Here is a 17,824-nt window from a genome sequence, read left to right on the forward strand (position 1 = left end):
TCCACCGGTGGGCGGCCTCCGCGCACCCGCACCCCCTCCGCGCACCCTCCCACCTGCTCCTCCTCACCCTAGGGTTTCTGTGCGCGCCTGCTCCTCCCCGCACCCGCGTGCCTCTCTAGGGTTTCCACCAGCGGGCGGCCTTCGCGCACCTCAACCGGTCCCCGCACCCACACCCCCTCCCGCCTGCTCCTCCCTGCCCTAGGGTTTTCGCGCGCACCTGCTCCTCCCTGCACCCGGGTGCCTCCCTAGGGTTTCCACTGGCGGGCGGCCTCCGCGCACCTCCATCGGCGACCGGCGGCGACTTGGTACTAGTAGTGGTGGTGCTGTGGTGTTGTGCTGCTGGTTCTGACCGGCGGCATGCCGTTGCTATACGTGCGCCTATGTGGTGCCATACTGCTTTGTTCTGGTGCTGTCAACTGTGGCCTGGTTCCTAGGCTCCCTGCTATGCGGTGTACCTCTGCTTCTTGGGTTGGTGCAATCTACGTGCTGTGAGTTACCCATTGCCCCTCTCAGTTTTTAGTTCAGATATTTACATTTGTGCAATCTGCTAGTACTGTGTTACTTGGTTGTGATTGAAATTGCGTGGGCGGGTTAAATTGCTCGATGATACAATGCAGTGTAGTGAGACAACATGATAGTGAAGGGTAGTGTTGATTATTTTCAGCATTGTCTTATTACCTGCCTAGTATTTTTATCTCTACTATTGAACTGATTACTTGCTGATCAGTTAGTAAAACCTATGAGCATATAACCTGTGTTACTTTTAATATTTGTGTACTGTTCTAAAACTTTAGTAACCTGGTACTCGATTATATTGCTGTCTTTCTAGGCATTTAATCTTTGATCTAAAAATCCTATAATTTCTAAGGAGGACTATCACGTTTGTCTAGGATCTGAGATCACCAACAAGCGTTGGAAGGCTGCCTCATGTAGCAACCCGCTAATTTGAGAGCAAATATAAATAAACAAATATGTTGGTTATCAAATAATATATGGAAATTGGGAGGAAACTTGGTACTTGTACTAGTGAACTTGAGCTGGCACCTGTGTTTCTCTATCAGTGGTCATGATGCTTTACTGGCACCTATTTTTTAGTTGTGCACTTCCTGACTTTATTGGACAAGATTAACTAGAAGCATGTGATGTTTTACAATTGGCACACGTTGAATGTTTTCAGTCCTAAGACTAAATAAACTACTAGATGCAAACTCTAGATACCTGTTCACATATATTTGGACTAGGTTTACTTATTGATTGTTCACACTAAATGTTTTATTGGTTATATACTGCTGGTGTGTAGTGGCTGCTGCTGCTACTAGTACTACTACTACTACCACTACTCCTACTCCTCCTCCTCCTCCTACTCCTCTTACCACTCCTACTACTCCTCCTCTTAGTACTCCTACTACTACTCCTCTTACTACTCCTACTACTCCTCTTACTAATTGCTACTCCTAAGTGGTTGCTGCTCTTACTCTACTACTACCACTCTACTGCTACACTTACTCTACTCTACTACTTTCTACTTACTACTACTACTTGCTACTCCTAAGTGGCTGCTGCTCTTACTCTACTACTACCACTCCTCTGTTTTTTTATATATTGCTGGTGTGTAGTGGCTGTTGCTACTACTACTACTACTACTACTACTACTACTACTACTACTACTACTACTACTACTACTACTACTACTACTACTACTACTACTACCACTACTCCTACTAGTACTCCTCCTGCTCCTACTACTACTCCTTCTCTATTTTTTTGCTTATATACTGCTGGTGTGTAGTGGCTGCTGCTGCTGCTGCTACTACTACTCCTCCTCCTACCACTACTACTCCTCCTCTTACTACTCCTACTACTCCTCTTACTACTCCTATTACTCCTCCTCCATGTACTTGCTACTCCTACTGCTGCTCTTCTTTCAGTGATGCTCCTACTACTACTCCTAAGTGGCTGCTACTCTTACTCTACTACTACCACTCTACTGCTACACTTACTCTACTCTACTACTTTCTACTTACTACTACTACTTGCTACTCCTAAGTGGTTGTTGCTCTTACTCTACTACTACCATTCCTTCTCTGTTTTTTGCTTATATACTACTGGTGTGTAGTGGCTGTTGCTACTACTACTACTACTCCTACCACTACTCCTACTAGTACTCCTCCTGCTCCTACTACTACTCCTCTATTTTTTTGCTTATATACTGCTGGTGTGTAGTGGCTGCTGCTGCTGCTACTACTACTCCTCCTCCTACCACTACTCCTACTACTACTCCTCCTTCTACTCCTCCTCTTACTCCTCCTACTACTCCTATTACTCCTCCCTATACTTGCTACTCCTACTGCTGCTCTTCTTTCAGTGATGCTCCTACTACTACTCCTAAGTGGCTGCTGCTCGTACTCTACTACTACCACTCTACTGCTACACTTACTCTACTCAACTACTTTCGACTTACTACTCCTAAGTGGCTACTTCTAGCTACTAACTGTTGGCTGTTGTTGCTTTTTTGCCAAATCTCCTAGGACTCGCCCAGGACTTATTGTCCTGTCTTTTGCCATCAGCTGTTGTACTATGTTTGCTAAGTAGCTGTTGGTTTTTTGCCAAATCTCCCCTCTCCTCTCCTCTCCTTTGTTTTGCCGATGATGAAATTGTCCAAGTCCATACATTATATGGAATATGAGCTGATGATCAAGAACTTGTGAGGAACTTGGCATCATTAGCAGCCGCCCCTACATTACCTTCTCCTCTCTTCTCTGTTATGATACCTTGATGCTCCAAGTTCAAGATCAGATGATGATTGACATGTTTCTGAGGCCTCTACCACTCCTACTACTCTTTTTTTGATATATTGTTATTTTATAGGACTACTTTGGTTTATAGCCCTTTTTGATTTCTTATACCTTCTCGCATACCTAAAGCACACTTTCTTGCATCTATTAGAACAAAGCGTGAAATAATGTCATGGACACCAGACAGTGCAACCCAATGCCCCGAGCATGATGAGCACCCAATCAATGAGGAGCAAACACTAGAGGACCAGCTAACTCAGGAGCAGTTCGATAACGAGTTAGAAAAGGATCTAGAAGTGATGTTTACTCAGGAGTAGTGTGACGAGGAGGAAGGGGGAGCAGAAGGAAGAGCAGGAGAGGCTGTTGAAGGCAAAGAAGAAGAGAATGATGATGATGATGACTCAGAAGAGGGATATGAAAGTCCCAAGGATCCTTTCCCACGTGAAGCCAGAAGGAGGCCAACTGAGAAAGATTTGGACAAGGATTTTGACCCGAACGAGGAGGTAGGGAAAAAGCCTTAGCTTGTAAATTTTGCTAAAGCTTTGGCTGTGTTACCTCTGCTAACACTTTGACTTGTCGTATATACAGGTCCCTCCTGAAACTCAGAAAAGACAACGTCGACGTCCGTGACATCTCGCTAGACAAGACAGAGTAGAGGAAAGGAGAGTAGAGGCAACAACCACAGAGATGGATCATGATGCCTCTGCTCCACAACCTCAAGACACAACCATGACTACCAAGCCTAAGAGGAAATGAGGGGATAGAAAAGGAAATCTATATCCAGATAAGACATGTTATGTGATAACGGAGGTCGGGCCAGCAGGAGAGATCCTTGAGCCGAAGGAATTAAGAGGACAATTCCGTAATGCGATCGGAGCCCTAGTAAGAGATAAATTGAACCCAGCAATCCCTAACTAGAAAGAGGTACCAGAGAACACAAAGAATGCGCTATGGGATAGGCAGCTAAAGCTTAATTTTTGATTTCTAGAGGGTAAGCACGAATTGGTAAAAAAAATTATATCAGGATGATGGGAGAGTCATTCTGATGTTGGAGGTCGGAGCTCAACACGAAGTATATCCAAAAGGGGTTAACTCCCTTCAACGAGTTTGGCAAAATAACTCCTAGTCAATGGGAGGAGCTCGTGGCTCAGAAGACTTCACCTGAGGCATTGGAGCTCAGTGCTCATAACACCGAGCTAGCGAAGAGGAACAAACACCACCATCATCTAGGCCCTGGTGGCTACTATGCCAAGGAAGAATAGTTTAGGAAGATGGACGAAGAGGCCGCAGCTGCTGGGAATATCGATGTGACGAATTTGAAGGTACGCTTAAGGAACTGGATATATGTTTTGATCAAAGATGTCTCGTCAGTATCCAAGTGGTATTCCCATGACCAGTTCAAGCCTTAGAACCAAGTTAAAAAAAAGTCCCATCACGTGGTTCTGAGGAGGCTGTCACTAGCAAACTCCACCAAATTGCAAAGCAGTATCCAAATGTTGATGTCATCGAATGGTCAAAGGATTGCCCGAAAACATATGAAAGAGGCAAGCTCTTCCTACCAATCTAGGACATCCAGTGCCTACCACTTGGAATGAGAAGGTTCCATGATTGGTACTTGTGTGTTCTCCCAACGAGCATAGATATCATACAAGCTTGCTTCCCCACTGGCACATTTGGAAGCCCAACCGGAAAAATTGTCTTTGACTTCAATGACATGCACACATGCTTTCACCTAGGAGAAATGGAGATGAATCTAATTCGCACGTGGTGCCTGTAAGTCCTTGTCCTCTTGATATGATATGAATGTAATCTTTGAATTTTGTTGTAACTAACCCGCGCCGTGATTTGTAGAATGCAAGTGCACATTGTCAAACAAATGCCAAGTGTGAAAGCTGGATTTGTAGACCCTCAAGCTATATCTCAAACAAATTTTAATTACCCTAAACGGTGGACACTGGATGCCAAAGAGCTAACTGCTGTAAAGACTCTTCGGGAGAAAGAGCGCATCCGTACGGTGAAACTAAGGGAAGAGTCCCTTAAGGTTGCGGCATACATTGCCATGGCTTTCAAAAATCTCCAACAACACTCTACTATATGGCTACCATACAACTTTGAGTAAGTTCAACTCTATACTTAAAGCTTTGTTTGATATATTTTATTCGATGCAAAAGAGCTTATCTAGTTCTATGATTAAATCCATGCAGTAACCACTGGATATGTATAGCTGTAGATGTCGGGAGGAGCATGGCATGGGTCTTTGATTCATTAGATAGGGACATGGTGACATACAAAGACTTCATATCGATTCTCAAGACGTATACATATCGACAATCCTCATTAGCTTATATGTTTGTATACATACTTGTAACGTTCACTTTTAGATACTAACAAGTTGTATTTGCTAAAATAATCCGAACAGGGCATTTATGTTCTATGTCACTAATCATCACGGAAGGCATGATCCAGCAAGGAAGGAAAAGCTGGCTATAAAAACACTATGTGCGGTAAGTGTAACTTACTTCTTCAGTACTCCGTTACATGGCTGTCAAAAGCATTACTTAACATTTTCATATGCAAAACACACAGTGCCCCAAGCAGAAGCCTGGGAGTGTACATTGTGGATACTGTATATGTTCTATGATGAGTAACACTGGTGCCTACAGGAGACACCCCTTAAGGGTAAGTTTGAACCTTTTCACCCGTAGTATAAAAACTTCATACATGGTATGAAATACTAAACTAAAACTTGTTCTCTTGTAGTGGAGAGAAGAGAAAGGAATGAAAAGAGACCCATACAAGGATGACCAACTCTTAGAGCTCATCGACGACCTTTGTAACTTCATATTGGACCAGATTGTACACGTCAAAGGCGCCTACCATGACCGAGAGTCTGAGTTAGGTACAAATCCTCAGTATCAACACCTTCGTGAGACTAAAAGGCTAGCTCTAGGACGTTGATAACAATGTGTATGAAATTTGTATATTTAATGATGAATTGTATATATTCTTGTGAATTGGACTTGTAATTGTAGTTTATATAATACTCTTGTGCTTGTAGTCGCGGTCGCGGGGCGTTCGGCAACGCGAACGCGGTTCAGAACGTTGGTCGCGGGGCGTTTGGCAATGTGATTTTGAATTATAAATTTGATTTTTTTTTGCGAGAAAACGTACTGTAGGGGCAGTTCTAAATTGAACCGCCCCTACAAACAGCTATTTGTAGGGGCGGCTGGTACTACAGCTGCCCCTACAAATCGATTTATAGGGGCGGCTGGTAATACGAACCGCCCCTACAAATGCATGATTTGTAGAGATGGTTCGGTAGGGGCGGCTAGCCAAACCGCCCATACAAAGGGTTACAAGCCGCCCCTAAAAATCGATTATGTAGTAGTGACATATCAAACACATGACACCAAATTAAATGGTGTCATGCTATGTACCCTCAGTGCCATATAACTTGGCACGTTATTGGGTTCTATTCTTACAATTATTTTCGCTAAGGATCAAATGTAAAGTTGTAATAAAAATCAGCAAAAAAACAAAACTTTGACTACACCTGACAAGCTTTCACTGTAGTAGATGATGGTGAAGTTAATGCTATGTGCCCAAAAGTTTAGTCTTTATAATTTGTACATGATGGATAGATGATTTTTTATAAAGAACAAAGAAGTCTTTTGAACAAGGGGGAGGGGGTGGAGGAAGAAGAAGAAATGAGAGAGGAAAAAGAAATATAGAGAACTAGAGGTGAAGCATAGGAGCTCAAGGATATATGCGGGCTTCCTGAAATCACCTCTAACTATGCTTTTGGACAATGTTCTTGTGGCTTTTGGAATGCTTTTTTAGGATGATTTGGCTGCAGATTGCAGCTACAAGTACATACCATTTACACTAGCCATAAACTAAATAAGTGGAACCCAAACGCTAAATTGCCATCACAATCATTGCCGTCACCCCCCCCCCCCCCCACCCCACACACACACCAACATCACCATGTCATATCTACCATTCAACACCTCCGCTTTGGTCATCTAAGTATCACCACCTTAGATACATATTTAGAAACAAAGTCTTGATTTCACGTAATAATGTATCATGCACTCTGTGTCATGGGCACATGTTTATGGTAAAGACTTTGTGACTTTTTTTTAAAAAAAATAGCTTTTTTACAAACTTATTATTAGGATCAAACATTTCGAGTTCAAATGCTACCATGTACTCCCCCGTTCCAAATTATAAGTCGCTTTAACTTTTTGGTCCATCCATTTTGCTATGTATCTAGATATATTATTTATCTAGATGCATAGCAAAATAGATGTAAAAAAGTCAAAACGACTTGTAATTTAGAACAGAGGGAGTTTATACCTGATGTAGTACACAAACCACAAATTGGATGTCAAACCCTACTGCGCATCGGCTAAAATGAAATACAAATCACCAGTCGATGACGATGACCAAGGCGAACACTAGTGGACCTCAATGGGAATCACGTTTCTTGATGTCCACTTTGTAGGGTACGATCCTGCTAAACTCGGCTTCCTTCAACAAATCAGTTGCTGATGCTTTGCGATCGAGATCACCGGTGGGGCTCACTACGGCCATACGCCTCTGATCTTTCTTGCTTCAAGAAAGGCCTGGCTAGCTGCTCCTCCGCTAAACAGGGCCGCCCTCAAGTCCTCAACTACTATGCTCAAGTGCCAGACTTGTTGTCACGTCCTCCACCACAGCCCCCAGCTCCCGAATTTTTTACTTTTTAGTTATTTTTTTAAAAGTTTCTCACAAATAGACTCTTAGCGGAAAAAATTCAGAAAATATACCCTTAGCTCGGCGCCATCGATGCTGGCGCCGAGTTAACACGTCTCGGCGCCAGCGTCCCTGGCGCCGAGATGGCAGGCAGCTCGGCGCCATAGACGCTGGCGCCGAGCTTGGCGCCCTGTACGCCCCGCGCCCCAAGCGATGGCGAAGTGTAGCAAGCGTCTGTGGGACCAGGGTGGTCGGCTGGTCGCGTGGTCAGCATGCGTGTCTCGCTCGGCGGAAGTGCATGCATCTGCTATGACAGTAGGTGTGCATGCTGTCGCTGCTACAGGTGCATGCTACAAGGCCGCTCACCTCGTGCTCCACGCCGCTGACCCTGAAGTAGAGCATACTCTATAACAAGCGAATAATGATAAGAAAAATATTTATATTAGTATTCTGTAAAAATATTAACACAGTAGAGATCAAATTTCTCTTTCATTAGAAAGATGATTCAAAATAATGACCTAGTTTATAACTAAACTATACACCTATGATATCTTTTATAAACTATCCATGTCTACCTTTTTGAAAGATGCTGTATATTAGCCCCCGTCCATTTAGAATGTGCACATATGCCATTATGATAATAATATAAAGTAAGATTGAATCAAAGGTGTCTATCTTCGTTGTTATACAAAAATAAAAAAAGTATCTCTCAAATCTGTATGCAAATACTAATCTAATATATATAAAGTATGATATATATTTTTCTAAATTGCATACTTCTACACTCCTACTAAGAAAATTAAGCATATGATATGTTCCATCGTCAAGTAAACATGTATATATTTGAATAAATATTTATTTTAAGAGCTTATCAAACATGGAAAATGGTCCCTCAACGAAAGCACATAGCAATTAGCCTACCTATTAAGCCCACCTATTTAGATACACTAGGATTAATTTTAGCTAATTTTTAGGGTCTGTCTACATATATTTTTTTAATTTTAACATTTTTTGGAAACTAATTTTAAATCTAACACGGTCGGTTTTTTTTTAAACTAACACTTTTGGCCACGCCTATTGCGCGGGCGGACGCGGCTGGCTGGCTGGTTGGCTGGCGCGGACGGACACGGCCGCGGCGGCCAACGTGCTCGGCGGCGGGCTAGCGCGGGCGGACGCGGGTGTGGCGGCCAGGCAGCCTTGCTGCACTGCTCGGGCAATGGCGGCTGCTCGGCCACTGGCGGACGCGGGCCGCGGCGGGGGTTTTATTTGGCCCTGCCGCGCTACGGATCAGGGCGCAACAGTGTCGCGCCAAGATCGGTGGCGCGGCAGGCCCTGCCCCGTCAGCGGTCAGCGATTCCGGTCGCCGCCACGTCAGCCCTCTGCCGCACCACCATGCATGACGCGGCACAGGCATTTGGCCGCGCTAGGGCAATAGGTGCGGTCAAAAGTGTTAGTTTAAAAAAAACCCGACCGTGTTAGATTTAAAATTAGTTTCCAAAAAATATTAAAATTAAAAAAATTCTATCTACACAGAGGTCGGGTGTTTGGGGGACATATCTCACCCGAGTGTCACGTCACCTTAAAACACTCGAATCCCAACAACAAAGTAATCAAGTGACACATCCCAGTTAAACACTCGATTCCTGTAGCCGCCGGATCCAAATCTAACGACGCAAATAAAATATATCCAATAAATATAAATTAAATAATAAAATAACAAAAAATTACCAAATAATTACTATGGAATGCAAATCGGTAGAAATTCAAAGAAAAAACAGATAAAACATACAGACAACAAATAAAAAAGGCAGAAAATTATCGGCGCCAGCAAATTGGTACAAGGCGCCAAGCTCGGTGCCAGCGTCTACGGCGTTGAGCTGCCTGCCATCTCGGCGCCAGGGACGCTGGCGCCGAGACATGTTAGCTCGGTGCCAGTATCAATGGCGCCGAGCTAAGGGTCAATTTTCTATATTCTTGCTGCCAGATGTCTATTTACGAGAAACTTAAAAAAAAAAGACTAAAAAGTAAAAAATTCGATGAACCTGGCCCTCCCTGCCCAAACGTCGTCGTCGAAAGCCTCATGAAATGCAAAAGCGTGTACGAGTACTACCTTTATTCAAAGACACGACTCGCCATGGTTTTTTTAGCCCTGACGTCACGCCGGTGACGCAGTCCGGTTTTGGAGGCATCAAAATTCAGGATAGGGGCAAGTGCTTGAACCACTGAAGGAGTCAGTCCAGGGGAGCAGCACTGCACGGCACAGGACGCAGCGACCGGCGAGAGAAAGGGCAGAGGGGGATGAACATGGTCGCCTGGTCAATACAGTAGGTGCTTGTTTCACTGGACAGGCCAGCAACGCCAATTGGTGCACTGGACAGGCCAGCAACGCCAATTCAGGGACACTTGAATGGATGGCCTCGAGGAGTCCAGCGGCACTGCTTTGGATTGGATAGCTTTGACAAGGGATTTGGATGCAAATCTCCACAATTTAGTTAGAGAGAGTTTTTTCTGAATACAGCTTGTTCGGTTGGCAGGATCGTATCGTTGCTGGTTCGTGAAGAGATACTGCTGGCTGGTTTATGTGAGAGAAAAATATTATTCTAGCTAGAAATTTACGATCGTTTACGACAGGCCACAGCCAAACGAACAGGCCTTTAGTTCCATTTTGTATTGCCAAGCATGACAGAACCTCACCAGTCAGTTCAGTTCTAAGCGCGTGTTCAGTTCCACCCCAAAATCTAAAAAAGTGCTACAGTACCTATCACATCGAATGTTTGCGGCCCGTGCATGGAGCATTAAATATAGACGAAAAAAAACTAATTGCATAGTTCGGTGGGAAATTACGAGACGAACGTTTTGAGCCTAATTAGTCCATGTTTGAACACTAATTGCCAAATAAAAACGAAAGTACTACAGTAACCCAAAATTTCAACTTCCTCGAACTAAACACGCTCAGGGCCATCTTATCTTAGAAGCCATGGCGCAGCTCCGGCTCCTCCGCTGCGACACTGTAGCTGCACTGTAGCAACAATGTAGCCGGAGCCGTTTCAGAAATCGAGGCAGAATATAAACGGGAAAGAGCCGGAGCCGGCTCCGTGCTACAGTAGCGCTACCTACAGTAGCGCTACAGTAGCGAAGCCGGAGCCGGCGGAGCCGTGCCAAACAGCCCTAAATGCATAACTGCATAAGTCCTGGGGTTCCTGGCCAGCTCAGTCAGACAAGGAAGCAGTGCTGCTCATCACAGGAGGGTCACTCACACAATACACATAGAAATTCCAAAGCCATATAAACAGGATGACCTATAAGGGATTCAGGGGACAGTACAAGTACAACACCATGATTGGATAACAGGGCACAGGACTCAGAACGAAAAGCAATCTTTATTTATCTTCAGAAGAATGTTGCAAATATTACAGTGTTCAAACCACCTGCCTGCAAAATCAGGTCTCTGGAGAAGAAAAACAACCACACAGGGTTGTCAAGGCAAAGGCTCTGTAGAATGAACCTTGCAAAGGCCAGATCCCAAGTACATAGGCAAACCCTACCGACACTGTAAAATAGCAACATGACCAACAACACACTGCACTCGGCGAGATTGCAAACACCCCAGACATCAAAGACATGGAGGCATGGAGCTAAGTTTCTCTGAATGACGACACCAACAATTGGACTTGCAATCACATGCAATCAAAAGAGAGTGTTGATGTCTGCAACTCTAACCAGGAGTATTGGAAAAGAACACACACTTAACAAATACTTGAGCTTCAAACACGACTTGAGAAACTGCATGGTGGAATGACTGATCACAAGGGCTTAGGTTGGGATGGAGAGGGCAGGGTGCATGGTAATGGCTGCCAAAGGCTCAACGAACAGAGATCCTCACAGGAGGATACCTGCAAAAAAACAAGCCTCGGCAAAAACACCCCCCTAGGAAAACAACCGACCCTAAGACAAACAGGAGACCCATCATGACACAAACACGAGCCGGAAACCAGACTCAACTATAAAGCTTAGACTGAAGTACTACCGCTACGGTCGTATATTTGCATCTGGAGAAGGTTGACCCAGCATCTCCAGCAACTAATCGCCTTGTTCCTCTTAAGCAAGGATGTCGCACCGCCAGAGCTGCTTCTCCAAGGAAGCGATGTTGTGGTTGCCGATGAAGTTGAACTGGAGATTGAGTCCCTCCAAGGATGAAGACATGCTGCCTAAGAAAGGAACACTCTTCTGGGTGACCTTCATACAGCCAGACAGTGAGAGGATACGCAGCTTGAGCTGCTTTGCCGCTGCCAAGACCGCAACACCATAGTCACTGACCATGCAATTTGAAAGATCAAGCTCGGCAAGCTGGCTGCAGCTCTCAGAGATGGCAAACAGGCTTGCATCAGTAACCTTGCTGCATCCCTCAAGGCTAAGCTGTGCAAGAGAAGCACCATGAGCCTTCACCAAGGCGGAAACAGCCGCATCCGTGAGATTCTCGCAGCCATTCAGATCAACATTGACCAGGCCACTCTCCGAACTCTTCATCAATGGAAGGAAGCCATTGTCAGTAACTGCACCAAGACCACTCAAATTGACATTCTCCAACTGAGGGCAGATCATGCCCACCACAGCCAAGCTGGCATCTGTGAAGCCTGGGCAATCCTTGATGGTGAGGGAACGAAGCGATTTGCATACTGGAAGCTGCGCAGGTGCGGAGCAGATGTCCTTGATACCGATGCACTTGGACAAAGAGAGAGCCTTAAACTTTGGGCTGCAGTTGAGGAGGAAAGCAAGAATGCCCATAAGAGTAACCTTGCTGCATTCCTCGATCTGCAAATTCTCCAGGACCTTAGATGATTCTGCAAATTCCTTGAGACATCCATCTGAGACCTTGCTGCACTTCTTGAGGTTAACAAGCTTCAAATTTGGGCTGAACTTGGCGACAGATGCAAGAGCAAGATCCGTGAGTCCCGGGCAGGAGACGACAGTCATAGACCTGAGCTTCTGCAGGCCCAGGGCATTGGCCATCACCCAAAATCCCCTCTCACCAACAGCAGGGAGGCGAGCGAGGGTCAGGTCTTCGATTGACTTCCCATAGTACCCAATCACGGCAAGAGAAGCATCAGTAATGTTCAAACCCTGAAGCCGGACCTTTGCCAACGAGGCGGTCGCAGAGCAGACGAGGCCAGACACACCCTGGTCATCCACATGTGCGCAATTCTTGATGCTAACTGCCTGTAGCTTGGCGCAGCAGCGGCCAATTGCCTTGAGACCCTCGTTAGCCACACCAGAGCATGCCTCGATGGTGAGCGACTTCAGTTCCGGGCAACCCTGAGCGACCGCGATGAGGCCCTTGTCCGTGATCATAGGGCAGCCAGCGATGTCAAGCCGCTCCAGCGAGTGGCACTCGGCGGCGATCTCGGCAAGCCCGGCATCCGTCACCTGCGGAACATCCCACAGGGTAAGGGAGCGGAGCTCTGGGCAGCCGCGGGCGAGAGCGGAGACGCCGGCGTCGGTGACGCCACGCGCCGGGTGGCTCCCGCGGACGGAGACGGCAGCCAGACGGCCGGCGACGGCCGCCGCCGTGAGGCGTGCGTCCGTGGCCTCCTTGCCCTCGAGGGTCCTCTCGCGGGCGTCGCCATCGAGGTCCATCAGATCGGCTTCGTCGTCCTCGCTGAGGTACTCCTGGTTGAGGTCCGGCACGGCGGGGGCGGCCGGGGCCAGCACGGCCTCGGAGGCGCGGATGCCGGCGAGGAGCGCGAGCCAGCGGCGGGAGACGCAAGCCGACGCGCAGCGCGCGCGGGCGCCCTGCACGCGGCGCAGGACCTCGAAGAGGCACTCGTCCGGCAGCGCGTCCAGGGACGGCTCATCCCTGCGCTTCTGTCTCTTGGGCACCGCCGTCACGGGCTCAGCGGCCGCCGTCGCGAACACGCGCTTCCGCGACCGGACGCCGGCGAGAACCCCATCGCCTAATCCAAGAAACGAGGCAAAAACTGGTAAGAACAAACCCAAAGGAAATCCAATCCTCACAACTGCAACTACAAATCTTACACCTTAACCAAAAGCAAGGGTCTTTACCTCTGTATCCCTGGAACGGAGACATGTCGAGCCGCCAAAGACCAAGAACGCCGTCGACGAAGCCGAAGCTTGCTCCGAGAACGCCGGAAGAAGCGAAACGAAGAAGAGGAAGAGAAGCAACAGCACCACTGGATCCAAGGGCGGATTTAGAGGACGGACGCCGAACCCTATCGCTTACCGCGACAGGGAAAAAATGGCGTAGGAGCCGGATGAAGGGAACGGCGGACGGGTTGGGGGAAGAGAAGGTGGTGGTGGTGCGGTGGGGAAGGAGTGCCCGGTGGCGCCGGCTTTTTATGTGGTGGCGAACCCGGAAGGCAAGTTGCCCAAGTTGGGCGGAATTCGTACCCCCCTCCTTGTCAGCCGGATCTGCTGGGTTCATTGAATCTTCTCTCCCCGGCTCACTGTCTGGGGCAGAGGAGATGCGCTGTGCTGTGAGTTGAAAATCACTGGCGTTTCAAAACAGGTGATGGTATTTGATGCAAATCGGGTTACTGTTCACGTAATATAATCAGCCACTCCATTTGATATTGCAAGTGAAAAGAGGGAACTGCAATGTGGGTCTCTAAGCTTTTCATGCATTCTCTTTTAGGTCTATGAACTCTTAAAGTGGTTCATTTGAAGTGTACAAATTTAGGTTCATGATTAGATAATGAACTTAGAATAAACCAATTTAAAAGTTAAAGAAGCAGATAATCACTTTAAAAGTTTATGGATCTAGATGAATTCATAACAAATTTAAAAATGCACGGTGCTTTTCTTCTGCCATTGTTCCCTTTTTTGCATTTCACTTGTACAAGTATAAATGTATGCACTTGGCACCCCAAATTAACATGACGGGATAATAGATATGTATGGAACGATTTTCTTGTCAACGCGGCTATATACTATTTTCACCGCTAATTTGTTAAAACTAGCGAGGATAGTTATTATCGTTGGTTTGTATACTACACCCCAGCCCTAATACATATTATGATCCAACGATTAAAAATTACAAACCATATGATAACCGAGAATGTTTCACCACCGGTTTGTAGTACAAATCAGCAGTGAAAATGTTAGTCCAATATAAAACCTAAGGCCCAAACCATACCCCCCACCCACACACGCTCTCACAGCCACACCGCCACCACTCCCCCTAGTTCCCACTCTCTCTCTCTCTACCTCTAGAATCGCTCTTTTTCCCCTTGATTTAGAGCACAGTGAAAATGTGGGCGTAATATATACTAATTTCTCAATTCAAATTATAGGTTATTTTAGTTCTTTTAGTTATATAGTGTATATCTAAGTACTGTCAAAATGACTTAGAGCATCCCGAATAGATGGTCTAAATTTCACTCTTTATATCTTCATTTGGCTATCCATTTTCACAAGATTACTCCTCTTTATTTTAATACACTCCAACAAACTAGCCAAATTGCACTGTCTATATCCTACTGATCTAAAGATATTGGTATTCAAAATAAGAAGAATAGTTATATGTTCCTTGATTTTTTTGATAAGTAAATCAATGTTCTAAAGTTCAAATAACTTTAAAACAATCAGTTTTGGTTATTTTTAATTTAAAATTTGAAAGTGATTTTGAGGTAATTAAGTCCAGTTAAAAGGAGTTCTCTGTTCTTTATTCTACCAGCTGTAAATTTGGCATGATTTTAGAAATTTGATGTAGCCACCTTTTGAATTTTGAAAGATGAGAGAAGAAATGAAGTTTTTGAAGCAAAACAAGGTAAAACGCCTCTCGCGACATTGCCATATTTCCCAAGCTGGGAAGCCTGATAGGCGAGCTTATAAGATTGTCGAGGTTGGAGACCGGTTTCTGTGTGTTGTTCAGGTAAACAATAATGGCAAGGTGAATGGCTCATCTCTTGAAGATACTCTTATAATTTAGAATGGACGAGTGTTTTCAAGAGAACAGCTGAAACATAAAAATAGCACTCCTTTTATTTTAAATTATAAGTCGTTTTGATTTTATTGGTATATCTATTTTGCTATACATCTAGATATAATAAAGCCCCATTTGGCAGGGCTTCTCCACCGGCTTCAGGAGCCGTTTGGAGCCGTTTTCTACCAAACGGGGTAAAGTAAAATAGCTTCACTTGTGAAGCCCCTAAAAACATGCTCTCACAGTGATTTGGGGTGGGATGGAGAAAAAAAAATGGCTTCTCCCGGCTCCTCCTCCAGGCCCCTAAAAACATGCTCTCACAGGGAAGCCATTTTGTCAAACGGTTTACCAAAATTGCTTCAGCTCTACCGGTAGAACTGTTCGTGGAGCTGAAGCAAAAAAAAAAAAATGGCTTCACTAGTCAAGTGAAGTCCTGCCAAACGGGACCTAATATGTCTAAATACATAGTAAAATGGGTGAACTGAAAAAAAAAATTAAAGTAACTTATAATTTAAAACAGAAAGAGTAACAAATAAGTAGTAATTCGGGATATGCAAAGGTCCACACAAATAAATTTGGATTCCATGAGGGCAGCACGAGCACATGAGAAGGGTTTCCATCATTTCCTCAGCTCGCGCCGTCCATCCACAGGGACGGGACGCGTACGGCGTACCCACCGGAATCGGGCCTGGGTTCGCGGCACCCACAACCGCCCGCCGCACGGCATGCACGCGTGTACCGTTCCCGTTCCCGTTCCCGTTCGATTCCGTCCCGTAACCCAGCAAGCAGTATACGTCGCCCGCCCCGCCCATATGCAGCGTACTTGGACGCCCCAGCCCGGGCCGGTGGGCCCTATGCACTTTCCGTTTCTTTATTATCTTTATTTCTTATTCTTATTAGTTGGCTTAATGATTAATTTACAGAACAAAGCGGGGATTAGCATCCCATCCACACACTAAAGGCATAGTCATTTTAGCTACTTAACTACTAAACAAACTGACTAAAAAACAACTAAAGTAGTTTAGTCACAATAATCACCCAAGAGTAGTTAAAAGTGGGCTAAAGTGCCCAGTGGACAAGGATTGCCCCTCATTATTGCTGCCTTGCTGGTACTCACTTTGATTTGAGCATTTATTAGGAGTAGTTTTGTCTTTGTTGAACTGCTTTCATGATCTTTGGTTACTTTTAGTTACTAGAACCAAACAACGATGACTAAAATTTAGTGATCGATTTTAGTAGCTAAACTTTAGCATGGATCAAACAGGCCTAAAAAGAGAAAGAGCCGGCCGGATCATTAGCCAGCAGCAGCCAGGTGCAGCGCATGTAGCCGGCCAGGACTCCCTGTTCTTCCTCCCGCCGTACCATATATGATCTCCAGCATGTTTGGCTGGTGCTGATACGATCATATACGATCATAGATTATTATTACTAGCTAATTTAGTGTAAAAGAAAAATACTATTCTAACTAGAAATTTATGATCGTTTACGACCAAACGAATAGGCGGAAGATCATCTAGTACTGCATCAGTAGTAGTGTGCTGCAATCCTGCTGCACACCAACTAGCTACCTAGCCACAAGCATGGTGCTGTTTCTCGTCTCCTAATTACATGTACAAGGTGACATCTAGAAGATATATGTCACGTATGATTTTAATTATCTTACGTACAAGAGAGACAAATCAAAAGAAGAAGAAAAAAAGTACTATCGTCTACTGTAATAATTAACGAATGATTTCAAGCATGAAATTAAGAAGCCTATTATAGACAGCAGTTTTTCTATTGTCGAGCTATTGTCTATATATTATCTATGCTCACAATTCATTCAACAAGCTTAGATGCTGTTTAGATTGCTTCTAAACCATTTATGCATCATCGGCTTATATATGCATTAATTATGTAGTCTATGCTCAACATAAAATCATTCTGCACACAACAATTGTTCGAATCAGTTGTGTATATACCCATAATAGTCCAAATAGTCCACGCGGTTTGCCGCTGTTAGCAGCCAGGAATGGACGGATGGATACGCGCACCGGGGGAGTCCTTCTGGATACCGCTCTAAAGTTTACTCTCTATCCCATCAAATATAGACTAAAAAATAATTAATTATATAGTTTGCAACTAATTCGCGAGACGAATCTTTTAAACCTAATTAGTCCATAATTTGACAATGTGGTGATACAGTAACACATGTGCTAATGACGGATTAATTAGGCTTAATAAATTCGTTTCGCGGATTACTGACGGATTCTGTAATTTATTTTTTTATTAGTATCTAAACACCACATGCGATACCCTCGTCTGACACCCAATGTGATATCCCAAAACTTTACATCCTAGATTTAAATAAGAC

General features: G+C 45.0%; 1 protein-coding gene across 1 annotated transcript; it reads right to left on the reverse strand.

Annotated features, from left to right (window-relative positions):
- Window positions 1-11,102: 11,102 nt before the first annotated feature.
- On the reverse strand, window positions 11,103-13,821 carry LOC136526800 (EIN3-binding F-box protein 1-like). Its single transcript, XM_066519391.1, has 2 exons — window positions 13,593-13,821; window positions 11,103-13,483 (listed from the first exon to the last, which is right to left on the reverse strand). The coding sequence occupies exons 1-2, from the start codon at window positions 13,615-13,617 to the stop codon at window positions 11,631-11,633; spliced, it is 1,878 nt and encodes a 625-aa protein (XP_066375488.1). The 5' UTR covers window positions 13,618-13,821; the 3' UTR covers window positions 11,103-11,630.
- Between the last annotated feature and the right edge of the window lie 4,003 nt (window positions 13,822-17,824).

Source organism: Miscanthus floridulus, chromosome 19 (assembly GCF_019320115.1).
Source record: "Miscanthus floridulus cultivar M001 chromosome 19, ASM1932011v1, whole genome shotgun sequence".
Taxonomy (NCBI): domain Eukaryota; kingdom Viridiplantae; phylum Streptophyta; class Magnoliopsida; order Poales; family Poaceae; genus Miscanthus; species Miscanthus floridulus.

Excerpts from the sequence above, each read along its gene's own strand:
- LOC136526800 (XM_066519391.1), bottom strand. The coding sequence starts at position 13,617 with ATGTCTCCGTTCCAGGGATACAGAG. Across the intron at positions 13,484-13,592 it reads TCCGTTCCAGGGATACAGAG|GCGATGGGGTTCTCGCCGGC; the intron begins GTAAAGACCCTT and ends TTCTTGGATTAG.